General features: G+C 38.3%; 1 protein-coding gene across 4 annotated transcripts in view; it reads right to left on the bottom strand.

Moving 5' to 3' along the window:
- etv4 (ETS variant transcription factor 4) overlaps nt 1-21,475 on the bottom strand; it is a 42,205-nt gene extending 20,730 nt beyond the window's left edge. The window contains exons 1-6 of one of the 4 annotated variants that reach the window (XM_036572809.1): nt 21,378-21,464; nt 20,728-21,000; nt 20,142-20,249; nt 19,321-19,411; nt 19,083-19,130; nt 9,557-9,610 (exon numbers count right to left, since the gene is read on the bottom strand). In XM_036572809.1, coding sequence (XP_036428702.1) covers nt 9,557-9,610; nt 19,083-19,130; nt 19,321-19,411; nt 20,142-20,198 — 250 coding nt within the window. In that variant the 5' untranslated portion in view covers nt 20,199-20,249; nt 20,728-21,000; nt 21,378-21,464. Of the gene's footprint in view, nt 1-9,556; nt 9,611-19,082; nt 19,131-19,320; nt 19,412-20,141; nt 20,250-20,727; nt 21,001-21,377 lie in introns of all 4 variants that reach the window. The other 3 variants (XM_036572810.1, XM_036572807.1, XM_036572808.1) reach the window with 3 other exon arrangements.
- Nucleotides 21,476-27,656: the final 6,181 nt, after the last annotated feature.

Raw genomic sequence — 27,656 nt, forward strand, 5'->3', positions numbered from 1 at the left:
TGAACACGTTCACAGTGGTTTGATGTGAAATAGTTCATGTAGAGAGAATATGTGACGTTGCTAAAGGTAAAATAGTGGTAAATCTGAAAATAAAAAAAAGTTTTCTTTGGGAACTATTTTGCCCTATAATGCCCTGCATGTACCTCTCCACCAGGAATGGATTAAAATAGTTTTTGGCCAAAAGCTTCTCAAAACTATCATAAAACAATGTCTCGGACGTTAGGTAGTGTGTTTGCAACCATTTGGTGTAATAACTTATTGTGAGGGAGCTTTTAGAGGCATTACATTCTTCAGACGTCTGGTTCCTAACACCACCACTGTGAACAATTCTGACTCTGTAAGTTTCTCTAGAATGCAGCATTTCACATCAAACCACTCTGAATGATTTTGTTTACATCTTAACTACTTAATTATGCAGAAGATTAGAAAAACCTGTGGAATTCCCCTTCAACCACAATGTTTGTCAATGGGAAGAGATTTTATTACAAGTGCTTTAGGACCATTTCTATTGGCCCATTCATTATGGAATACTCACACAGTGTAAAGGACAGCCGTTATTTTCAAATGGTGTAAAAAAACAAACAAACTAAAATAAGAAACATTAGACATTTTCATACGACAGTGATAATACTAATAGATTGTCAAATGTTGAGTAGAGGATAGCAGGCACTGCCTTGTCTTTGTTTGTAGCAGTGCATGTAGGTAAAATCACAATCATAACTGTGTGCAAGCCAATTTGTGCCTTGTCAGCATCTGTCTAGATACAGGCGTGAGAGTCACCGTGTTCATGTGACGAAAGTCCACTGTGACACATTTCGCTAAATTCACAGTTTCACTTCCCTTTCTAAAGCACGAATGAACCACATGGACTTGGTTAACCGGCTACAGAGATTTTCCGCCATTATCTCACATCATATGGACCCCAGTATTGCGACATGAGTCAAAATAAACATGGGAAAAGTTTTAAAGCAAGACGAAAATTAACCAAAAAAGGAGGTCACAGTAGGATGATGCAATTTCATGCAACATGATAGTGTTGTGATGAATGCATGTGTGTAAGTGAGAGAGGGAGAGAGAGACTGTGTGAAGAGAAACTCTGTGTGTGTGTGTGTGTTGGGGGGTGTATGTAGCAGTAATTAATCTCTCCACCTCCCTTCCCTCAGCTCTCAATATAGCTGTCCTCTTTAAATGTTTAATGCACGTATTGATTTCCCTCCCATTGCAGAAATTATATAATGAACCTGACTGTAGAGACATCCATTCAGTGATGTGTTGGAGAGAGGGAAAAAAAGAGTGCCTCCTTATCTCCTGAGAGAGATAACATGTGCCCATCGAATTCCTGTCAGGCCCGAGAGAAATACATTTCTACAGAGGCCGTGCTCACTCTCTCTGGGTTCAGGCCTTAATTATTATGATAGTGTTCAATAGAGACACTCCTCCTGCTTCTAGCTGTCTTTCATCTACACTTGCGATCGACTGATCCATCATGGCTTTCTCGATATACGACCTGGTCTGTGTCAGCAGAAAATCTCTGAAAGATCAGGCCTAACAAAAGGGAAGGGTGAATTGAGTCACACTTAACGATGACCCATTACATATGCAATTTACCGCCAAGTACGGAAAGCACGGCCACCTACTGCATCAGTATGACCTGTCAAAGCTTCCCAATCGTCGATGTCGTAACAAAACCTCATATATTTAAAATGGTAGCATATTAGGCAAAGAAAAAAAATATGCATAAAATTTTACCGAAAGGGCAGAGTTTGTAAGGCTACATGACACCTACATGACAAATGACATAAACCTATATAAACATTTAAAAAGGCTTATTCCAATAAGCATCACTTACATAGTCAATTTATAGTCATGAACGCTGCTTTTGTAAACTCTGAAGTCATTTCTCTCAGCAAGTGAGCCTTTCTAGATGCTTATATGGATCATCTTGCCTTATTGATTCAAAGTCAGGGTTGAAAATACATGTCAAATATTTTACTCACTTGGACTTTAGACTAAAATTCTTCTGCTTTGAGTGACCCTATAGCTTGATTATGTTTACTTTATCAAAACAAATGATGGAATTTCCCATCCATTTTGCCACTACCAAAACAATCATAATACTATGAATATGTTACCAAATGTTTCAGTAGTGACTGTTTCAGTAGTGACAATTTTAGCTCATTTTTAGCATTACGTTAGCCAGTACATGACTAGCAAACAAAGTTAGGAACAGTTGTACACACATAAAACCATAATACTGGTTATTAAAACCACAAAAGTTTTGCTTAATTGCAGAAAATATGTGTTTTGGTAGTGACAGTTCTTAATGTTACACACTGATTTTCAGACTTGGGGACACATTTGCTCACCATGTGGCCATGAGGGACAGGGATGCAGTCTTACTTCCTGCTCTAAAATGCAGGGGTGTGGACTAAAACTCTTTTGCGTTTCGGTAAAGACATGAAAACATGGGACAGAATAAAGTTTTTTAAATTAAAAATTAAACTCATAATAAATCAAAATCTTTACTTCACTATAAAAGAAATAAAAATTATATTTTTCAAAATTACAAAAAAAAGCAAAAAAAAAAAAGAAAATATTAATTTTCACAAGTTGAAATTTTGGGGCTAGGGTTTGAGACAGACACCTTCCAATAGAAAATGCCATATAAATGATAATTTTATATATGTAGCTCATTAATATTTCAATTAATGTATTGAGTTTAAATAGATCATAACATAATAATTGTAAATATGTAAAAAAAAACACATGTAAAAAAAAGATCTGAATACCCAATTGTATTTTTATTATTATTATTTATTTTATTTATTTATTTAACTGTGGGACCGCAGTTTGAAATAATTCAGTAGAATTAGTAGTAGAATATACTTTGATATCAGCTAAGGAAAGGCTTTGGTGTGGTGGTGTGGCCTTATGTACTGCAATAAAATGTTCTAACTTTAATGTACATTAATGGAGCAAGATTTTATTCCAGGTTATTTTGGACCATTTCTGTTGGTCCATTTGTCATGAAATGTTTATACATTTTAAAGGGCAGCTAGTGTTTTGGTGTAAATACATTGAAACTGTTTAAAAAAAAAGGAGTTACGGGGTTTGACATGACATAAATACAATTCACTGGTGAACTGCCTGCTCTTCTCCCATGTGTTGCTACATATAGGGCTGCCTTGTTATCATTAGTCCTCCCCCACCGTTCCTTTTCCTTTCAGCAGCAGAAAGAAAAAGGAGGGGAAAGAGCCCCCCTCTGAGAGCAGGGAGAGCAGACGACGTCCTGGGCTGGTTTGTGTTTTGCGTTTTCTCCACTCCCCCTCCCCTCATCTCCTGGCCCAGTGATGCAGTAAAACACATACACACACACACACACACACACACACACTGTGTGTGTGCTAAGCTGAGCTCCACTGGCCATACCTCAGGACATATACTACTGCCTACCAGCCGGGGTTTCATCCACAACAGTTGGAGGAACTGCTTTTACCCTAACAGAGGAAAAACAGTTTACAGCACCTTATAGATCAGCATGTAAACACAATAAGGGGATTTATTTTTAATTTTATTTCATTTATTTTTGAGGTGGCGGTTATAACATTTTGACTGGTGAGACTCATACAGCATCAACATTTTTGGATAAAATAGTAACTAATAACTTTTTTGGGACTGTAGTGAAAATGTAGGCAGAATTTCGGAAAAAAAGAAAGAGACAGAAAAAATAATAGAGTAAGAAAAAATGAAAGAATTGTTAGGAATTTTATGGTGAATGTAGTTAGCATACTTTTGTCTGAAAACAAAGATAGAATATGGTAGCATGGTAATATGGAAAAAAGTAACTAGGAACTTTTTATTAACTTTATTACAAACATAAACACGACAGAAACAAAGGAAGAAAGAAAGAAAGAAAGAAAGAAAGAAAGAAAGAAAGAAAGAAAGAAAGGAAGAAAGAAAGGAAGAAAGAAAGAAAGAAAGAAAGAAAAAAAGAAAGAAAGAAAGAAAGAAAGAAAGAGTAGAAAATAGCTAGGATCTTAAGTGACTGTAGCCATGATTTTGCTTTGTTTAGTTAAAGAAAGAAAGGAGCAAAGCAAGCAAGGAAGAAAGAAAGAAAAAAGAAAGAAAAAATGATAAAAAGAAAGAAAAACTATACTACAAAATAGTGACTAGGCATTTTTATGACTATATTACAAACAATTGTGTCTCAAAAAAAGAAAGAAAGAAAGAAAATAGTAAAGTAATACAGAAAATAGTAAAGAGGAATGTGTTAGTGACTGTTACAACCTTCTGTCTTGTTTAGTTAAAGAAAGAAAGAAATACAGACAGATAGAAAGAAACTACAATGAGCGTGTTGTTGCGAGCGCAGCGCTCAGGCAGCAGGCTTTATGAATGGAGATTGCGTTTTCACTCAGTGCTGCCTCAGCCAGTCCCTCACAACCAGCCCATTCATGCAACTGTGGAGCTTAAGAGTGTGTGTGCGCGCACATGTGTATGTGTGTGTGTTCCTGTAGACGGGTTGTTTCTCTGTTCAAAGTTAGGGAGGGAGGGAGGGAGGGAGAGAGAGAGGGCCAGCCCCCTGGATGGGATAGGACGAGTGGTCTCTCTGCATTTCTGGCAGTCTGAAGGATGTTTTTGCAGACTTTGTTGCATAGCAGCTGTATTTTGGAAAGTTGAGAGCTTTTGGAGCAGTGTATTTTGTTAGGAGAGAGCTGGGGGGAGGGGTGTAAGGCACAGTGATTGGGTGAGATGCCAGACACTATGAGCGAGAGAGAGAGAGAGCGAGCGGAAGGTCAGTGCAATACAAACAAGCTCCAGACTGTAAATTCGGAGAGCCTTTGTGTGCTGGGTTCACTAAACCCTCCGTCTCTCTCTCTTCCCATCTTCATCACACGCTTTAACCCTCCGAAAAAGCTGAAACTTGGATTTATGGCCACAACTTCCTATATAATTACTACAAGGCACAAAATCAAACAATCGGCCCACACAACACTGCAATTGCTGGATTAACTCACATCTTGGAACACTCAGTGCACAGAGAGAGAGAGGGGTGGGGGGAGGGGGGGGGGTTCAGGCGAGCTGTCCAGATTTTCACATTTCAGCTCAGTTTGTAGAGAAACAGGAAAAGGGCGGAGTTAAAGCCTCCATTCAGAAAAAGGAACCGTGAGGGCGGAGCCTGCTGTAGGACATTTTCATGAATGGAGCAGAGACGGAATCCTGTCTCGAGTGCAGCCACAAACAAATGATATGTTCATCAAGGTTTGTGCTAGTTTCCCCGATTAAATTACACAGTGGGAGTAAAGGTTAAAACCTCACACAGCTTAAAAACATCATCTGTATCACTCATTTGGGCACATGTGCACCGATAACTTATAGAAAAAAAACAAAAAACTGCACCCATTACTTTAAAAGTCACAGTGAGCGTCTTATTTTCTTTGCTGAAAGACCCTGAAGGACCACTGTGTTCCGCTCTTACTGCGATAAGCCTCTTCAGCTCTCAAATATCACCCCACATTCCATCAGTAAATGGAATATGTTGTGAAACGGCTGCTGTTGGCAAATGTTTCATATCTTAAAATCAATAAACAGAGATTAGAAGTATACCCTTAAAGGGGAATTCCACCCATTTTTAAATTTCTGCTTTATTCAATCACTGTGATTTAAAGAAAGTGGTTTAGGATAGACTTGTGTGAAATGCTCCATTCTAGAGAAACTTAATGACTTGGATTTTGTTAACGGTGGCAATATGAGGCAGGGGTGATGTCTACAGTGCAAATATGTGCATTTTATTTACTATCCAAAACAATGAGTGAACCCAATGTGACTTTTGAGTTTTATATATAATTCTGATAATGATAAAATGATCTAAGGCAAAGTATTCATAACCATTTATGTAATAACCTTCTGTTAAAGGCGTTAAACTCTTCAGAGGTCTGGTTCCTATCACCACCACTGTGAAGTTTCTCCAGAATTAAGCATTTCACATCAAATCACTCTGAATGACTTTGTTTACATCTTAATCGTTTAATTATGCCAATATTTTTTTTTAAATTGTTATTTTAGCAGTGCTATAGAAGAACCACTTTTGATGCCCTAAAAAACAATGGGACGTTCTCAGTGTGAACAACTTTTTAAAGGTTTAAAACTGTAAAACATACACATAATATAAATGCAAGAGTTCTTCCTAGAACCTTTAATAAAGTAATAAATGATAATAGTTTCACTGCACAAAAACAGGCCACGGCTCCTTCACACGGAGTTAGCTAGTTAGCTGTTGTTGTGGAAAATAAGGAAGAGATGCTGATACATTTGTCAGCTGTGCAGGTGTTGCACAACAGCGTGCCCCACTTACAAGAATCAAAAGAAGAAGAAGAAGAAGAAAGAGAAAAAGGGGAAAAGAACAGACATTCCAGCCTGCTCCAGTGCTTACTCTGTGTTCTCCGTCACACCCGGGCGGGCAACAGTTTGGCTGAATGGACGGCTAAACTTTTGATTTGATCACAGTGTGTTTTTTGCCTCTGATGTGTTTACAGACGAGAGACAAGGAGACTGTTATGAAACGCAGCATGCTGGCACGGCTCACCAAAACATCTGACTCACCTGAAATGTATAACTACCGAGCTGCTTTGGACAAGGCCACACATGCCACTACAGTGGCACAAAGCAATGTTTCCTTCTCTCCTAAACGGGTAGCTTCAATGTACCCTCAACCACAGTGACCGCAAACATGAGGGAGAATGAGTTTATGTTTATGGCTGCCTGTCAGCTGCAGCCTCTCTTAGAAACTGCCAAGAGTACATAAATTATTGTCGCATCATGTCTTAAAAGAAAGGGTGTGCAGAGCTGTCAGTCAAGGCTTTACGCCACTTAACTAATGTGACAGGCCTGTCAGGCTGAAGCTTGCATCGGCTCTGTGAGGGGCTGTCACTGGCTGACCACAGTGAGGCAATTGGTTCTGCCCTGATGGGGTTAAGTGGACATGACCCCTCAATGCCCTGGAGTTCATCTCCACTTCCTCTTTGCCATTGTTGGACAACAGATAAGAACAATATGTTATAGTGAGCATCTGTCACCACAGGTCAAGCTCATGATGGGATTAAATGGCAATGTTTGCATACAGGAGATTTTGAGATTTAAGCTCACAGGCAGGGATTCCGGCTTTCAGACAAACGAGAGTGAACTAGTGCAGATTTGATTCAGAAACTCCAAGTCTGTCTTCTAAAGGGAAGACTACTCATAATAAAACCCTAGATTTCTGAATATGGAGGTCCATATCATGAAATTTTATTGACTTTAATTAAATTGCTATATAAATAATTGTTATTAACTATTTCTACATCTTTTTTGTTCATTATGTGCAACTATTGCTGTATTATTGCTGTATTATCTTTGTACAGAGTACTCACCACTGCCTTCTAAACATGTCACAGCACCAAGTTTGAAGTTAGAACCATTGTTTTTGTAAGACACATGATTAAGGATGCACAATGATTTCAAAATCATATTGGTATCATCAGATATTTGCCTTAATATTTCAAACTGAAACTTAAAGACATTTCCATTTAAGAGCAGATATTTTAGGTGACACCAGGCTACAATGCTAAAATGTCCATATTTTATTCATTTTAATGCAAATAAAGGCAAATTTAATGGAAATAAATGTGATATTTCTTTGTAATCCAGGTGGATCTAGACTCAATTTCTACATTTTATAAATGTTTATGTATCATCATTGGCAATTGGTTAACTTTGCACATGAAAAATTTCAGCATCAGAATTCCCATATTGGTGCATCTCTACCGATTATGTGTTTCAAAAATGAGTTTCTGCTTTCTTTAAATTTGGAGTCGTATATGGAACCACTGGTAAAATTACATGAGTTATTGATTTTCTAAGCGTAAATGAGTGAACACATCCTCTATAGAGAACCCACTTCTGCATACTTTAATACACAATCTTTCTGAGCTGAATTTAACATTTATCATTGAAAAAAATAAAACATAAAATGTGGCCTATGAAGATGTTATGGCACATATTATATTTTATGTTTTATTTTTTTCCCAATATGTTACATTCAGCAAATAAACAGAAATTGTGCTTTAAAATTGGAAAAATACACATTCTGTTTGTTGGGACATGGATTAGTGAATCCTAACTGTGGAAAATGACTGTGTTCATCTTAAACAAGCAGCATCATGCAATTATGTGACAGGCCTATTTCTGAAATGATCATTTATATAAGAGGAAAATTCTAACTCTTAACCACACACACACAAATGCTTCAAATGCATGAAAATGCAATTACATTTGTTTTGTTTTTTTAATACAACAGCGATGATTTGGCCACAGCTGCCCCAGATAGAGGTGGCTAGTCAGCTCTTATTGTGGAAAACGAGAAAGAGACTGAGGCAGATTTGACATCTGCATTTGGGCTTACAAGAAGCAGAGATTCTGTCCGCTCTCCTTTACCGAGCCACTGCCCAGTTCAAGTTACAATTTCTGTTACAGAAAAAAAAGATCTTGTTTGTGTGACTCATGCCTTGAACTCTATAACCCATGAAAAATGCCAGCAGTGTTTCCACAACATGGCCTGCGGACTTGCCAACGTGGTAAAGGCCCAACCCGTAGGTCTGTGAATGGCTTTGACAAAAGGTCCAGGAGAACTGTTTACAGAGCGCACGCCCCTCCACAAAGCCTGGCACGCCATTGTGTGGAGACACAACACAAAAAAGGAAAGCAGTTGAAAAGGCAGCCTCGGCGTTGTGTGGTGCAGGAATTTGCTTTCCCATTTACACCTCTGACAGACACAAAAGCCAATCTTTGTATGTGACTCCTGAATGATCTTTTACCGGTTTCCTGAGCTGCTCAATTGAGCCTTTGAAGCACATGCAAATGGAAGGTGCTCTTTAATACGAGTATCCAAATGTGTCGGTAAGAGCAGCAGGTCATGTAGCAAGTGTTTAAGTGTTTCCTGCTCAGGTTCTTCAGGACAGCACTATTATATCTCTAACAAGTGCAACAACCACACCTAAGCCTCAAGCAGTCCCTCAACCAATCAGTCTCAATCTCTCAGGCAAAGTGAGCACTAACCTTCTCTCTCTCTCCCTCTCTCTTATACCAAGCCACTCTAATACAAACTTACCATTTCAGGCCACATCTACCAACCTTTAAAAATAAAGGTTCCTCAACTGGCTCTTGAAAAAAGCCTCTTTATACTCACACTGACAGTTCCACTGAAAGTTTCTTTACGGAACCAAAAGTGGTTCTTCCCCTATTTGGCCCCATACAAACTACTAACCTCTCTTAAAAAGAAAGCTTCCTTAAGGGTTCTTGGTTTAGATGTGTGGTTCTAGGAAAAACCTTCAATCAAACCTTTATTTGGAGGTTCTTTAAACATCAAAAAGGTTCTTCACTCACACTTCCAAACCAGTTCCACTGAAGGTTTCTTTAGGGACCCAAAAGTTGTTCTTCCCTGGCTCCAAAGAGCCCTTTTAGGCAACTCCATTTTTAAAAGTGAGGCTACCAAAAGCTAAGTATGAAAGTAAGTTTTACTTACAGTTTTCTGAGTGGAAGTCAGGAACGAACTGCTCATCACTGTCAGGAACTTGAGCTGTCATTAAAAAAAAGAGAAGATGTGCTTAGAACCTTGATTCGAGATTTATAGGCATACAGTCGAGAACGGTGCACATCACAGAAAGATAAATGTGAAAATGTATGAACTGAGCCTGATATCATACACCGGAAGTCGGAAACTCCTGAAAGCTCTACACATTATCTCTAAATACATTTTCCTGAAATATTGTCCTCATGACAATATGAGGCTTAAGGATCAGTCATACTTTGTCTTAAACAGAGCCATTTGTCTTAATTCATTGGGGAATAGACTGAGCCTGTCCATTAGGCTAGCCTGATCCTCCCTTCATCTTCATCTGTTTGAAACCTGAGTTACTGCCTGTGGACAGCCATGCGACCTTCACCTCCACTTTTGCCTGTGCCAGCACTTTTCCATGAGCAGCAGATCAATACCCCCCCGCTCATCACTGTATATGTATGCGTGTGAGTGGATGCCTTGATTACAACTGGATTCCATCAGACGCACAGTACACAGTTCCTCTTCTTTCGAAATGTGCAACTTTTTGTTACGAGTGCTAAAGCAACTAACGCCGACATACGGTGCATGGAACTGAGTGGTCAGTTGGTCACCGGTAAAGCCTTGGCAGATAACAGATTCTCATGTTTTTTAGTCAAATTTTAATCCCTTAAACAACCAGTGGGCCCACAGTCAATCAATTTCTCCAAACCTTACATATTGACTTTATAGTAGTAAAGTTTGAAGGGTAATTCCAGCAACTGTTCAAAGTTTCTACATAATTTAGTTGTGAAAATGAAAAGAAAAGTCATTCAGCGAGGTTTGCTATGGAATGTTTCATTGTAGAGAAAAATACTGACTCATATTTCTTCATACTGGTGGTGATAGGAACCTGGGGTTGCAATGTATACAAATGCAAAAATAGATATTTTATTTACTCCCCAAGACCACCAGTGAACCTATCTGTGTCTTCTCTGTGTTTTTGTAATGTTTATATTTGTAGAACAGTGGTAAAACGGGGGGGAAAAAGTGATTTTTTTTCCACCAAAAAGGGATTAAAAAAAAGTTTTAGGCCAAATTCTTAAATCAAAAAACAAGGCCTCAGGCATCAGGCAGTGTGTTCCTAACCATTCCATGTAATAGCTTTCTGTGAGGGAGCTTCTAGAGGTATTAAACTCTTCAGATATTTGGTTCCTATCACCACCACTGTGAACAATTCTGACTTGGTAAGTTTCTCTACAATTTAGCATTTCACATCAAATCACTCTGAATGTCTCATTAATTTTAATTATAATAGAAATTCTGTAAAAAATGGAATTATTCTTGAAGGGGTTAACATGCATAATTAAATTTGAGTACTAGTTAGGAATGTCACTATCAATTATATTAGCAAGGAATTCAGGAATCTACCAATTATGTTGGCAATTAATCAAGCATCATATCAAGCATCAATGATCATGGTTTTTTAAAGGGCAAACAATAAAAAGATATTTAAGTTATTTGTACAATAATAAACCATAAACTTGAAACATAGAAAATGGGATATAAATAGATATGACTTTCTTGATACAAGATAGACCAACATAATTTAAAATATGCATTATCATGATGCACACAGCCAACTAATCACTTCCAGTTCATTCAGGTGATAAATCTGAGTTAGTTCTGTTGATTTTATTGATTAACCATGACAGCCCTACTGGCTCTCTGCATGTTCTTCTCTGATCTGAAGGCATTCAGGAGCTGTGGGTGATCAATACAGAAGCGCAGGAACTGATGGCCTCCCCCAAGCAGCACTAACACCATCTGTCTCTTTCTCAGCCTCACTCTATCAACTCTTATCCTACTGATGGACTTTCAGACCTAACTGATGCGGCTAATGGACATGCAAACTAGGGCTGCGCAATGTGGAGAAAATGCCATATTGTGATTCTGTTGCTACACATGACTACATGTGAAGACTAACAAGACATGGTTAAAGATTGGCCTGCATTATTGTTACTAGAACATTTTATGGTTGTTGAATTATGGTTTGATGAGTCCTGATTCATCCAAAACACAGGATGCACACACAATAAAAAGTTCAGTGATTGGTTAGAGGATCATTTGCATATTGCTAGCTTCTGCAGTGTCAGTATTGTGAAGGCTGCTATCACGATAATGATTAGCCCTAGTGCAAATTTCATCCACATGTTCAGGCAGAGTGAGAAGGGAACAGAGTGGAGGGAAGCTTTGCTGGGCCTAGTGTTCATGCCTAATGTCTCTGCCCACGTCCAGCCAGCTGAAGGACATTTCTCTGACAATGTTGATGCGCTCTGTGCAGTGAAGGGCTCTGGAATTCATCACCTGCTTTAATCCCTTTGAAGACTGACTCTTAAGGTCAAGTAAGAAGTGGCTGAAGTGAGAGGAGGAAGAGCAAGAGTGCTCACTGCCTCCATTTTCATGATCGCAATAACAAACCATAGGAAAACATATAGTTTTCCAATGCCAATGTTTTAAATGTTGCCTCAACTCTATTCTTTCAATATGGAAGTATCAGTCAAAGACACACACACACACACATTTTCTAAGCTGCTTATTCTCTGGGTCGCGGGGGGTGCTGGAGCCTATCCCAGTGCTCACTGGGCGAAAGGCAGGAAACACCCTGAACAGGTCACCAGTCCATCACAGGGCAGACCAGTCAAAGACACTATTCTTGTTTTTCTTAATGTAGAACAGTCAGCATATAACATTAGCTTGGTGCTTAGCAAAGACAAAAAGAGTTAGACCTAAATGCAGACATTGGTTAACCTCAAATAAGGACCGTTTGTGCCTTTTCAGGGTCATGTTGGGTGAAGTCAACACACACTCCTATATATTCACAGATGGTAAGTCTTAAATTTCAAAATGACATGTAGTAAAACTCAATATGGTTCCATAAAACGTATCAGTGGCAATGTGGTTATGCTGAGTTTGCAATGTATGTATTTGCAAAGGAAAATACTGGGTCGATAATGGACTCTAATTTCAAGGATATCCACTTAGTACAACTTTGCTGAAAAGACTGAGTCATTCAAAGCATATGAGTGACTTTTCAGGTCAAGCAAAGAGGGTTTGTACTGTCCTGTTTCGTACACAGTGCTGGTAAATCGGAGCAGGGAAACGGCTAAAATAAGAGTGGCCTAAATAGTCAATGCCAACACAAATAATACTGGCTCCACTTCCTAAATTGACCTTGAGGAACATGTCCAGCAATATCGTCCCAACCTTTTCAACCAGCTCCATGCCAGTGACTGGAGTCTTTCCATGACTTGGATGACTTTCATGAATCACGATTTTGTCCTCCCTCTACTAGTGCCCTTATAAATTTACTTTTATAGTAGCTGCAATTATGAATGAGAGCACATGTGAGCTACACACATATAGTTGTTATGCAAAACAAGCTTTTTGCAGTTGCAGGTGCGCCATTGACTTTATCATAGTCTACTAGCAGTTCAATGGACACAAGCAACTCATTTACTCTCCAGTGCGTCTGAATGAGGGTGGTGGAAGTGGACAATGACCCACCGGGCTCATGGCATGCCAGGCTCCAGTCGGTGGCCGTCTGTTGGGATACAGGCCAGGTAGGACTAGACCATCCAGCCAAAGGTCATGCAGAAAAGTAAGGAATTAAAATTTTGCTATGGTAACTATTGAACCACTAGTGATACACAAAAGACAATGAAATGCAATGGAGTCCATTGTATAAAGTATAAAGAGTGATAAAGTGCAACACGGTCTAACATTTATATTTAATCAATTAGCAAACTCTCTTATCCAAAGCATACAAAGAGAAAAGGTGATAAACTGTGCAGACATAGTATAAAAACTTAATCTAAACCTAAAACATAAAGGTCTTATGTTAGCTAGTTTCATTGTTTGCAAATATAACTTAGGGCAGAGAATAATAGTAAAAAATCAATATCCTATATTACAATATTCTGTCCTATATTACTGTATTGTTGTTTAGCATTCTATTTTTTCCATGCTAGTTATAACTTTGGTGTGGTTTTATGTACTGAATACAGTGACCATTTTCCAAATCTCTTTAGCTGTTAATGTGCCTTTAAGACTGATATTTGTTAATGACCTCTGTTCTTCATAACTTCAGCATGAATGGGTGGGGCTAAACTGCTGTAGACTGAATAGATGGGTTTATCACAATGTTAACATGATGGTTCTCATAAAAGCAATCAATTAGTTTCTACACACAGACTATATGGATTGGTGAGTAAAATGTATGTTTTGAAATTTTAACAACATTTACATACTGCATCAAATTCACTTCCAAAAGATTTTTTTCATAATATTCTTTAAGGCCCTTTAAATAAGTGTAATAACAGCAACAATCTAGCCTCATTTGAGTCAAATATGCATAACTTTTGATTCATGGCTCACGCTACAGTCTACACACCAAAAAAAGGTACTTTTCCTGGGCTGCTGCCATTGACCATTTCTAATTGAAGGAATCATTAATCAACAGACCCAACACATACTGTAAGTGCCGCACTGACTGAGATCATCACCCCACACTGTTAGGAACACGAACTCTGGCTTGCTGTTTTACCAAGCCTCTCATACTCAGACAATAGACCATGAACTCTGCAACTAATGAATGCTTCACAATGATGTCTCAGATCATCAAATACAGGAATACTTTCTCTAAAGAAGTGGTGAAGCTGCTTTTGAGGTATGCACTCACAAACTGTGGAACTTTCTCCAAAGACATTTTCAGTTTAAAAAAACAACTCAAAACATATCCTAGTATAGTAGTTAGTTTTTTCCCTAGTTTTATTTATTGTATCAATGTAATTTTTTATGAGCAATTATTCTATTACTGTTCAAAAAAAAAAGAAAAAGAAAAGAAAAAAAGTTTTCAAAATGGCTACTTCACACGAGAAGGCAAAAATGTTCTTTAAGTTAATGTAAAACTTAATTTTCAAGATTTTATTCCATGCTATTTTGGAGCATTTCTATTGGTCCATTTATCATGAAATGCTCACACAATGTAAAGGGTGGCTGCTACGCTCAAATGATGAAGAAAAAAAATTAAAAAGAGAGACTTTGACTATTTTGTTTATTTACTTATTTATTTTTATCCAATCCCAACTACCCCATTTAGTCATGTCCAATTCCCATCTACATCTCCACAAGCATCACACAGTGCTACCCAGCTAGGAGAGCTCAACACGCTTGGAGGAGAACACTAACTGTCAGTTAGTGTTGACTAGCTTAGTGATGAGGGGAGGGGAAAGTGAGTCCAATTTTGCTCTTTTGGACTCTCAGCCATGAATCACTGTGCTTATTTTATTTTTAGATTTTTATTTGTTTTTCCAAGCTACAATTTCTTTGCTTGTCTTATTTTATACAATGTCATCTTTTATATTTCATTATTGTTAGTTTTATTTATGTTTAAGATTTTTTATTAGATTTTTTCCCCCTTTTTTCCTGTTTCTTCTCCTATGCTGGCTTCTATTTGCCTTCCTTGTTGTAAAGTGCAGCTTTTAGCTGCATTTATTGTATGAAAGGTGCTATGTAAATAAGGTTTATGATTATTACTCTTATAAAAATAGAGTAAATCCGGGGCTAAAGATTACTCTGCCACTTCCTGTGTGACGGAAACTGTGCTGAAGCCCCTTTTGAGCACGCTCAGATAAATTACATTCATTTCCTACATATTCCTCTATCCTGTTGCTATAGTGTAATTCTATTAGAGCCACTCAAGTTTTCTTCTTTTCTGCCCTCGAGGAGGAGCATGAGGCTGTTTTTTTATGAGTCAGAGCAGAGGCCAATATTTGGTCTTCCAGATCAAACAATAAATCATTTGCGCTTGTTTCAACATGTCTGAAAAGGAACACATGCGATATGTGTAAAAGAAAAAGAAAAAAAAAACACTTTAAGGATTGTCTGAACATCAGTGCCTTAGAGCTAACTGGAACCCAACCCAATCTCTCTGTCTCTCTCTCTCTCTGTATGTATCTGTACATGTGTGTGTGTGTGTGTGTGTGTGTGTGTGTGTGTGTGTGTGTGTATGTGTGGCAGAGGCAAGAGAGCTTCCAGGAACGTCTTGTCAAGGGCTTTGAAATGCAAGTCAGCACAAGACTGGAAGTGCGTCTGTGCAAGCATGGAGACATGTTTCCTTTTTCTCTCAGGGACCCTGAATGACTTTTTTTCCCTTTTTTTTAGTCAGGCAGATCCTGGGAGGAGCCAGGAGGTCTGTCTTAAAAAAGTAAAGGCTAATGACAAGACTCGACAAGCTTATCCATTCAGAACTTTCTTGCCCTCTCTCTCTCTCTTCCTCTCTCCCCTTTAAAGTGTGAAAGCCCTCAAGCCGCTGTTTTTACAATATGGTGAATCACCCACAACCACAATCACCTGATAATAAGCCGTTTGGCCTATCCAGTCGAAAAAGGAAAAACCTGTGCTCTGAGAACAGTAACAGACAGCGCTCTTCTTCATAAGTGGGAATATTGTGGTAATACTGTGGAGTGATAGTCTACCCCTTCAGCTACATCACTCCACTCATTCTAATAACTATCAGTTAAAGGGAAATCCCACTGATTTTTCAAATGTTCTGTATAATTCAGTTGTTGAGATGCAAACAAAGTCATTAAGAGTGGTTTGATGTGAAATGGTTCTTTGTAGAGAAACTTACTGACTCTAATATCTTTACAGTGGTGGTGATAGGAACCAGGGGGCACAATGTCTACAATGCAAATATAGCCATTTTATTTACTATTCAAAACAATTAGTAAACCTACACATATCTTTCATATATTATGTTAATAATAATAAAATAGTGGTAAATCGTGTGGCTGAATGGTTAACATTTTTACTTTGAAACCACAATTTGAAGGCAGTTTTCAGATTGCAAGAGCTGCAGTTTTAATTATATCTCGCTTCAATGACATTCAAATGTTAGTTTTAATCCCTTAAAATCCCAGGCTCATTACATACTAAGGTTTGTTATTCAGTAACTACAGGGACTTCAGTGCAAACTAACTGAGCTGTTCTTAGATCATAGAAGGGTGTAATAAAACTTTGGGCCTGCCTGTGGGCCCTGGCCATTTAAGGGGTTAATCTAATAACACAGAGCTCTTAAATGGGCAGTCTGGCATACTACATTCGGTGCTCAAGCTTGGTCATCTGGGAAAAAAGAAAAAGGCCTGGAGCTTAATTTGTAGAATATTAGTGCAAAATATTGCAATGAGATATTTTCCCCAAATCATGCAGCCTTAGTAAATCTGAAAAATCATGTTTTCTTTTACATGTTTTCATGTGTTCTTTTACATTTTAGGCCAAAACCTTATCTCAAAACTATCATGAAAACAATGTCTCAGATATCAGGCAGCATTTTCATAACTATTCAGTATAATAACTTTCTGTGAGGGAGCCTTCAGAGGCATTAAATGCTTCAGACGTCTGGTTCCTATCACCACCACTGTGAACAATTCTGACTCTAGAAGTTTCTCTAGAATGGCACGTTTCACGTCAAACCACTCTGAATGACTTTGCTAACATAATAACTTTTTAATCACACAGGAATGTAGAAACATTAGTGGAATTCCCCTTTATACTCATTTTACCTAGTTTCAGTTTTATTTAGTTTCATAGCAGTGTCTTCTACCCAAACATGCATACAGTGAGGCACTAGGCATAGTTCTCATTGGTGTGTGTTTTATGCTCATTGTCTCTGTTTGGCTCCTGAATGATGCGTGAACTTCACAGTTTGACGCTGCATGATAATAGGCATTGCATGATAATTACGCTCTGTGCTGAGGATAGGCAATATCTATTTATTTGAATGAATCCTCATTCTGATGATAGGGTGTGCTCGCTCTGTTGCAGTCTACATGCTGATTTACCTACAATTTTTTTTTTGTTAAATGTACTATGGACATGACCAACAAAGGAAAGCTGCCCATATTCACCCATTTTTTAAACAATAAAATGAAAAAAAAAAAACTCTAAATATGCTGTAGTATCAGTGGTGTAGTGAATATCAAAAAGGCAGCAGACAGGAACTCCCAGTTGTGAAAGAGACCGGATCTTCCTATTTTCAAAGTGCTAAGCATTAATCACTCCAAGCATTAATTAAAGCTCCGCTTTGACATGTGAGCACCGACCTTGAACTACAATACTACAGTGCCTGTGTTCTCAAGTGCTTTCCTCCATCTGAAGGAGCAGTTCTGAAAAACTAAACCCAGTTTCAGTTTTTTTATGAAGGAATTTAACAGTTAGAAGCAAAAATGTCTCACAAACAAATCATGACTAATGTAAACATACTTTCAGAGTATTAGAGTAAATATATCCATTTAGTTTATAGATCTGTTGATCTGTAAAAGGTCTAAAACAGCAAAGATCCAGACTTGTGGGTTTCAGCATGCCCTTTATATCCACCACTCTCAGGTCTGGACACTGTAAATCGTTTCTGCCAGGATTCATTTCAACTATGTGCTTCCTGACCATCCGGCTTTGATGCTGTTTATTTGCATTAGCTGTTCGCATGCCACTACGCACAAAACTGGACTAGTTTCCAGATTGAATGTAGCTCTCAGTAGAGCACAGTGACTCACAATATGATGAGGGCAGCAACATCTTTAAAAAATTATATAAAACTGGCAATAATATCTAAAAAAAATAATACTGCATAATATAATATAAAAAAATTCATTGCCATAAAATGCCTTTTACTGGATGGTTCCTTAGAGAACCTTTTTGATAAATGAGATGTGTGAGTGTGAAGAACCTTTTTTTAAAGTTTAAGAACCTCCACATAAAGCAAATCTAAGAACCACTTTAGGTTCCCTAAGGAACAATGTTTGAAAAAGTGATGTGTAAATGTCTATAGCAGTTTGAGGAAAATATACATTACGTGGAAGTTCTGAAACTTTAAAGAGGGTTCTTTGACATTTCAATTGACAGTTCTTTGGAGAACCACTTTGGTAAATGAGATGAGTGAGTGTGAAGAAGTTTTTAAAGTCTGAAACTCCACATAATATAAATGTTCTAAGAACATCTATACATCTCATTTTCATGCATTGTTTGTTAGGGAACCTAAAGAGGTTCTGCTGTGGCATTTCTCAAAGAACCAGTGTGGCCTATTTTTAAGAGTGTGCTTAAGCTTAGCAAAGGCGCCATAAACATTCTTAGCTGGATCTGATCTAATATGGTAACAGGCTATCAAATTCATACTGGTTAAAATCCCATTTTTCCTGAGATCAGTGTAATAAAATCAACACCGGACTCTGGCCAGGAGTCAACAAGATCACATTTCAATTCGTCCTGAACCATCCAGCCATGCACCTAATCAAACGGGCCATCCCTTTTTAGTATCTAATTATCTCTTCTTTGCCACCAGCAAACAGGCACTGCTGTACCTTAGCCGCCTTTCTCTACTGCCACTAGAGGGGCAGAACCACTGAGATCCAGACATGCACCAGACGCAAAGAGAGAGCCAGAGTTCCAGTCTCACCTTCTGTCAGCCATGTCTCCTGGAGCTGACTTAAATCCTGAAATAGATCTGGGGAAAAAAGAAGAAGAAAAGGATATTATGGCAAATGTCAGCTCTTTGAAATACACAACTCAAAGGCACATTCTGTGTAAAGTTCAATCCCTTCATAGCTGCATGTGTACAATTTCCCAACTATTGCCGAGGTCTGCTGCCTGCATAAAGGCCACGGTAAGTTTCCTAAACGTGCTTGCTACTTTACCTTCAGATTCCTGAGGGGGTAATTCGGTGTCCATGTATTTCCTTTTTGCTGCCATCAACAGTCTATTTAGGGGCCCATTTCCTTGCGACCTCTGCAAAACAGCAAGTATATTATGTAAGTGGAAATAAAGGCTCTACACAAAGAAAAAATAATAATAATAATTGGGTGAATGTAATCTGGGCACCTAGTGATGAATTACAATTTACAATCAACATTGCAGTGAAGGACATATGTGTAAACAGCAGATTTCTTTGAAATATCACTGTTGAATCATGATAAATATTACATACTCAAAAATCTAGGCAGTATTAATACTTTACTGGTTATTATGATGGTCAACCATGCTGTATTTTTTCTAATACTGAATGATTATGAAGTGCTGGTTGTTAAGCTTCACTAAAAAACAGAGAGAAATGACTAACCCGTTCTTTTTTATTTGACATCCCTAAATTGCTTAACTCCTTGAATCACATTGAAAACAGTCGATCATAGTTTTCCAGGCTCTTCGCTGCGCTCACCGTTTGAAATGTTGCAGCATAAACATGAACTTTCTCCGTATAATATAACTACTGTGTAACTGCTAGGCTATAAGTACACAACTCACCACATGGGATAAAAGATACATTTGACCATAATATCATGAATAAGTGCTAAATAACTGACTCCATCACTTATTTTGGTTCAAACTCAAGCTTGGTTTTCATCGCAGCTGCGCTCGAAACAAATCACAGGCAGCGACGATCGAGAGCAAAACAGCAAAAAAAAACAGCCCTCAAACAAAAGCTATCGAGATCCACCAACGGAGCAAACGGAATACTTACAGTAGCTAAAGTATAAGGCACTTGCTGGTCCAGATATCCATCCATCTTATAATCCATGCGTTAACCGTTTGTGGTCATTTGGGCTGTGCTGAGTGAGATCCACGCAGTCTGCAGGGAGAAGGAAGAGGAGCAGAGGCAGCAGGAGTTGTGAATGGAGCGGCGAGAAAGCTGCATACGTAATGAGCTCCATTCACTAAAACGCACACTGGCCTACTGCACACACACACACACACCCTTCCCCAAACCCCAAATCAAAGCTCACACAGGACACGAACACTCTTTTTCTATACGTGGTCACACGCTATTGTCTGTGGCTTTTAGAAAACAGTAATCAGAGCAACACTGGATGCAAAAGTAACTATGTTCTCTGCTTTTTTTCCGCCGAGACACGCTAAAAGGAAGTAAAGTGCAACTACAAGGCGACAATACCACGTTCCCCAACGTGTTTATATTTCATTTGCAAATGTAAAAGCCCCTAAACGTGCCTAGATGTGGTCAAAACCCAACTTGCTTTAACGTGACTTTGTTCATGAGCCCAGACGGCTGAAGTAAACAAATTAGGGGTACAAAAAAAAATTCTTTTTACCCCCACCAAACTTTACTGTTGATTTCGGTAAGAGTTGTTTCTCTCGCTGTCGTCTGTTCGCTCCAGTCACAGGAGGTTCGTGATTGGTGGATTTCCTCTTTCAGGAGCTCAGATTTCTCTCTCTTTGTCCAGATGAATGGTCTTACTTATGAATGAAATCTCAGCTCCACCTTTGCACCAATCAGAATCCAGACTGTACCAAGCCATAGCAACCAGGGGCGGAGCATGCGCCGGACCGACCAATCCCCGCCGCGGCCCCCGAGAGTTTCCCGCCTCGGTTTTCCAGTTGTTTTTCATTCACAAAAAGGAAAGAGAAAGTTGAGGGAGGAGAGAGAGAGAGAGAGAGAGAGAGAGAGAGAAAAACTCCATTCATAAAAAACTTGCCCTGGCATGAATGTACCGAGTTGTTTTCGGCACACGCTCTATTAACAACAGACACAGCTTGAAGAAAAAACATCACGAGGTCCCTCCCCAGCGAAGCAAAGCTGCACTGCATTAGGGAATTTAAACGGGTTTCATTTGCTGTCAAATAGCTTAAGGCAACAATACGGCCTGATATATTTTCGCGCTGGATTTAGATACACGGCCAGCGTGAACGTTTTCTAGTGGCCTATAGAGACAGAGAGCGAGAGAAAAATGAAAGTCCAAACCGTTGTTGATTGATGTGTTGTTTTTCCTGGGATTGCCATTTTAAATCTGCGCTTTCTGCTCGGACATTTTGTCGAACTCAGCCTGTCAGCCTGTGGCGACACTGCAAGTAGGCTAGTTAGCTTACAGCTCAAAGGGGAAAAGGTGGTCAGCAGTCAGGTCAAAATTAAATATTTAACCGTGGCTACATCTGTTGCAAACCTACAGCAGCGCCATGGTGTTCTCCAGAGTGAGATTTTCTGTTTCAAAAACGACACACTTAAAAAAGATGGTTCTTCCAGGGTTCTTTAATAAAGGCAATGGTTCTGTTTAGAACCATGAGTTCTATATATGCTTAAATGTTTTTTTGCATGGTGAAATGGTTCTTCAGATTGATTGAGAATGTGTTGTACAAGCCTGTTTCCAAAAAAAAAACAAAAAAAAAGTTGGACGCTGTGCAAAATGTAAATAAAACAATGTGATGATGTGCAAATCATTTCCCCCTGTATTTAATTGAAAATAGTACAAAGACAGCATACCAAACATTGAAACTGAGAAATGTTTTTTGAAAAATATATGCCAATTTTGAATTTGATGCCAGCAACATGTTTCAAAAAAGTTGGGACAGGGGCAACAAAAGGCTGGTAAAGTTGTGTAATAATATAAAGACATCTGGTGGAAGATCTCACAACTAATTAGGTTAATTGGTAACAGGTCAGTAACATGACTGGGTATAAAAAGAGCCTCCCAGAGAGGCTGAGTCTTTCAGAAGTAAAGATGAGGAGGGGTTCACCACTCTGTGAAAGACTGCACGGGCAAATAGTGCAAAATTCAAGAATAACATTTCTTAAAGTAAAATAGCAAAGAAGGGATTTCATCATCAACGGTACATCCTATCATTAAAAAAAATAGTGTGTGTTGTGCTGGTATGAGTGGATCAGACACAGCAGTGCTGCTGGAGTTTTTAAACACTGTGTCCACTCACTGTCCACTCTATTAGATGCTCCTACCTTGTCAGTCCACCTTGTAGATGTAAAGTCAAAGACGATAGCTCATCTGCTGCTGCACAGTTTGTGTTGGTCATCCTCTAGTCTTTCATCAGTGGTCACAGGACGCTGATGGCTGGATATTTTTGGTTAATGGACTATTCCCAGTCCAGCAGTGACACTGAGGTGTTTAAAAACTCCAGCAGCACTGCTGTGTCTGATCCACTCAGACTAGCGCAACACACACTAACACACCACCACCACGTCAGTGTTACTGCAGTGCTGAGAATGATCCACCACCCAGATAGTACCTGCTCTGTGAGGGTCCATGTGGGTCATGACCACTGAAAAACAGGGTAAAAGGTATGCAGAGAAACAGATGGACTACAGTCTGTAATTGTAGAACTACAAAGTGCACCTGTATAGTAAGTGGAGTGGATAAAATGGACAATGAGCATAGAAACATAATGTTATGCCTGATTGATGTGTGTGTATATATATATACAACATATGCTGCCATCCAGATGACATCTTTTTCTGCAGAGGTCTTGCTTATTTCAGCTAGACAATGTCAAACCACATTCTGCACATATAACAATAGCATGACTCTGTAGTAAAAGAGTGTGGGTGCCTCCCTGCAGTCCAGACTGGTCACCCATTGAAAACATTTGGTGCATTATGAAATGAAAAATACAGCAAAGAAGACCCCAAACTGCTGAGCAGCTGAAATCCTATATCAGGATAAAGTATTTCACTTACAAAACCCCAGCTGTTGGCCTCCTCAGTTCCCAAACACGTAGTGTTAAAAGAAGAGGTGATGTAACACAGTGGTAAGCATGACCCTGTCCCAACTTTTTTGAAACATGTTGCTGGCATCAAATTCAAAATAGGCATATATTTTTCAAAAAAACAATATAAGTTTCAACATTTGATATGTTGTCTTTGTAATATTTTCAATTAAATATTAGGTTTAAATGATTTGCACATCATTACATTTTGTTTATTTATATTTTGTAACTTTTTGGAAAGGGGGTTGTATATGTTTCTATATAGAACTTTTTTTTAAGATGCTGCTGTTGATAGGTTCTACTATTATTACAAGCTTGACATCATAACAATAGCAAAGTCCATCCTGGTGCTATAAAGAACCATTTCCAAAAAAGTTCTATATAGAACCATATACAACACATTCTTCATCTATCTAAAAAAAAATCAACATGCAAAGAACCATGTAAGCATGAAATATTTCTAAATAGAACCACTGCTTTTACTAAAGAACCCTTGAAGAACCCTACATTTTTAAGTGTGGAGGAGAACCACCCCTTCTGATAATGTGTCTTGAGGGTAGGAAGTTTTGAAAACTATAGCTGATTTGGGTTTTTTTTTGGGGGGGGTTTGGGCTTTTGATTTCTTTTGTTTTCGTTTGCAAGTAAATACAGAAGGAAGGCAAATTGCTAATGTTACCACTAGGAAGCTGAATATCTTGCAGCTGTATAGCTGTGGGAAAACTTGTCTCTGGCATCCATTTTGTGGTGAATAAAAACAGAATCACTGTTTTCTGTACAATTTTGTTGGTATCCTAATTCTAGGTTGTTTGTATTCAGCAGCCCTGGGGTGCCCAGTCTTGGTCCTGGAGATCTACCACCCTGGAGTGTCCAGATCCAACATACCTGGCTCTAATATTCAGATGCCTCTGAAGGCCTTCATTGTCTGGATCAGGTGTTTTTGATTAGATTTGGAGCTAAACATTGCAGGGTGGTAAACCTCCAGGACCAAGATTGGGCACCCCTGCATTAGCCTTTAAAACAGTGGCTAAGCTAGCAGTCAGGATTGGATGACACCACAGGGATTCCTAATGGTTGTATAATGTATATGCGTAATGCATGCTGAGTGTTGTCAGTTCTGTCAAACTGATGAGACTGAGGGATATAATGTTGTGCAAAAATACTGCATAACATGACAAATAATAATTCCAGATTTATATCAGAATGACCCGTTGAGGAAGCAAAGGAAACTTTTCTGTTCTTTTTCATTAGTGTTGCATATACACTATACTTCATTACATTAGTTTAGATGCATACTGTGGATAATGTATATTTTATACCCTGTCTAGCTGTTTCTTTGTATTTACTATACTATATTTTTTTACTTACTATTTTTATTTACAGGAGAAGTGAGAGAGCTACCTCATCAATACTGGTGGTCTGCTCTATCTCTAGCTAACACCTTTACCAACACACACGTTAATCAAGTCAATTAAACCTAGCCTTTCTTTCACTTCCTGATGAGGCTGATAGTAACTGATAAGCTGATGTAGAGTTCAGTTTAAGCAGTTGATTAAACTGATTTATAACATATGTCTAAATGACCTACCCCCCTACTGCATGTAAAAACAAACAACGATGTGCATTTCAGTCGTAAAACTCATGTAAAAATGCCTACAGCCACTGCCTACATTATTTGTTTGTTTGTGAAGAGCACTGTGATGACCTCAAACAGTAGGCCCACCGTATAATCTTTTCAACACTGTTGTAGATTTCAGTTCAAACTTGCTGACAAAGAAAGGGATGTTGAAACTCATGCCATGAGATTTTAAAGGTTTAATGGTTAAAGCAGTAAGTCACGGCCCAGCAGTGGGGAAGCACACTGCACTTTGACCCCCCATTGAGATTCCCATTATCTCCCATGGTTCAGCCATTTGTGCAAGGCATGAAACGTATGTTCACTGCTTTTGCTGCCAGATAATCACTTTGTCTAAGTGTATTACATCCTGCTTAATAGAAATTTTATATCATTTTTATCATCGAAGTGATGAAAATGATATAAAGGTGAATGATTTAGCCATAGCTCTAATGTTAACATCCTTGCATGATGATACATTTTTCATTGTTGATGGATTGTTTAGTGTAATATAAACTCATTTTGTTCTTTAGCGGCTTTCTGTTATTTACTGGCTACTGTGTTTTTATGCAAAGAAGAACATTTTGGTTTTAACTGAATAATTTTAAGTGTTTGAGCAAGATTGATACTTTATTTTTATACAAGCAGTCTACACATCTCTGCTACCAGCGAAAAGATAAAGTTTGGTTTACGGCACCTACAATCTACAAACACTGCAGCCCAAAGTGCAGTGAGTACAAACATTACAACTAACCCTGTAAGCTGGGTTAATTGTAACAGGGCTAGTTATAAAGTCTAGTAAATTAATTCAAACAGAATTAATTCAATACAATTCTACATTATTTGAACCAGGCAAGCTTTCTGGCTTAAATACATGTGAAAATATATTCATCAGAAAAAACTGTGATTAGTGAAAAGAGACTGTGTCAAGTGTGGCAAATGTATTTTTGATCACAAAGTAGAACAGAAATTAAAATATATTATGCTTACTTGACATCTGTGGTATGTCTTTAATGTATCTGTGCATAGAAATGTCAAAAAATTGACGTTATCAAATCTATATGAGGGATATATGAACTTTCAATGTTTACTTTAGGAAACTTAATTGTTTAAACTAACCTAACTGTGTGGAGGCTGCATTTAAACCTGGCCAGGTCTCACTTAGAGTTATTTACATGCTTTAAAATAGTGCTATATTACAGCCACTAAGAGGCTAAGTAAAATAACACTGGTGTAAATTAGTGACTTATACACACAATTCAGTATTTGAAAAAAATACTTTTGTTGTACAAAAAGAGTCATAGGGAAGAATCTCAAGAAATAAATGTCTGATTGCTGTTAAAATTTGCAGATGATGTTGCTATGGGAGAATGACTAAAAGTGCATTTTACTTGAACCTGTTTAACTACATAAAATTTCCAAGTTACATTTTACCCAACATTAGTTTATGTGTTGTCCCCAACTGCATGTTTTGACCACTGTAAACTAATTTTGTTTTAATCTGTCTGTAACTTCAACTGCATCACACACTGCACGGCTGAGAGGCCCATATCATGGAAAACTGTATTTTTCTAAATTAAAGAGTACGCTAACACTGTTAAAGTTTCAAAACGTACCGTTCACTCCTCAGTCTAGTAAGATGAAAAAACAGCCCCTTTTGAATTTTTTGTGATGTCACAAAAACAAACACACACACATACATATATATATATATATATATATATATATATATATATATATATATATATGATTATTTAGCCCACAGCAATTAAGCTCCACCCATTCACCCTGAAGTAATCAGGAGTGTTTTAGCCTGGACTTTATCAACACGATTTTATTTACATTCACATCAACACTGAGCAGCCAATAACAACAGAGATCATTTACATGTATCAAGCCACAGTAACAAAAACAGCCTGTTTAATTTTGAGAGATAAAAAATGTTGGAAAATTGTCATTGTCATTTCAATTATGTTTTTTTTTATTTTTGGTACATAAAACCACACAAAGGTTATAAGTGGAAGAGCAAGAAAAAATACAAGAAAAATGTAGGATATGGCCCTTTAAATCAAAGTAGGATACAAGAAGTCTGTGTTGATAGTTTATGGGGATAGTGGCACTTCAGGCGAACAGGAAGTGTAGTGTGTAGCAATCTGGGATGTTTACAGTGCACAGGGCGGCTGGTCCTGCTTGGCCATGTTGTCCTGAAAGGAGATTCCCAGTGCAAACAGGCATCGTGAGAATCTAGGAGCCGGCCGTATCCACTAGGGTGGAGGACAAACCTTTCCTTTCGGACCTCGGCTAAATACAGAGACTAAAAATAAGTCTTGCAGAACGTTTGGCTGCAGACTTATCTGACATCCTTTTTATGCCAGGTTGCCAAATTTGGCCTTGACTGCTTCGTATCCTGCACTGCGCCGGTCCAGGCGCCTGCCCATGTCTACTCTGATTTCCTTCAGTTGTCACAGCCCTGGAATGAGTTTCACCTGAGCAGAGGCTCCTACAAAGCCTGTTGTGTTTCAGTGAAGGCTAGAAATGAGCGTTTAGACTTTTCTATGAAACGCACAAGGATTTGAAAGTAAATGTTCAGTGAAAGAGGAAGTTACAGTGTAAAGTTTTCAGAGCCTGGCTTTCAGAACGTAGGGGAGAATGGGAGCAGGTTACACAGTGTTAATAAGGAGAGCTCTCATAAAAATGTAACAACCAGAACTCTGAACTTTACAAACTGTTAAGGTATGAATGAAAAATGGTTCCAAGAGTAAATATACTATGGAAATGTTTAAAGAAAGATTAGGAGTGTATGGAGGATGTGTACCTTAATGTAATGTTTTATATATGGAGGTCATGAGATGATACACACTGTGAATCGAATACAGTTATATTTTATTTCCATTCCACCTTTAATTGAGCAGCAGT

The sequence above is a fragment of the Colossoma macropomum genome, unplaced genomic scaffold (genome assembly GCF_904425465.1).
Source record: "Colossoma macropomum unplaced genomic scaffold, Colossoma_macropomum, whole genome shotgun sequence".
Lineage (NCBI taxonomy): Eukaryota > Metazoa > Chordata > Actinopteri > Characiformes > Serrasalmidae > Colossoma > Colossoma macropomum.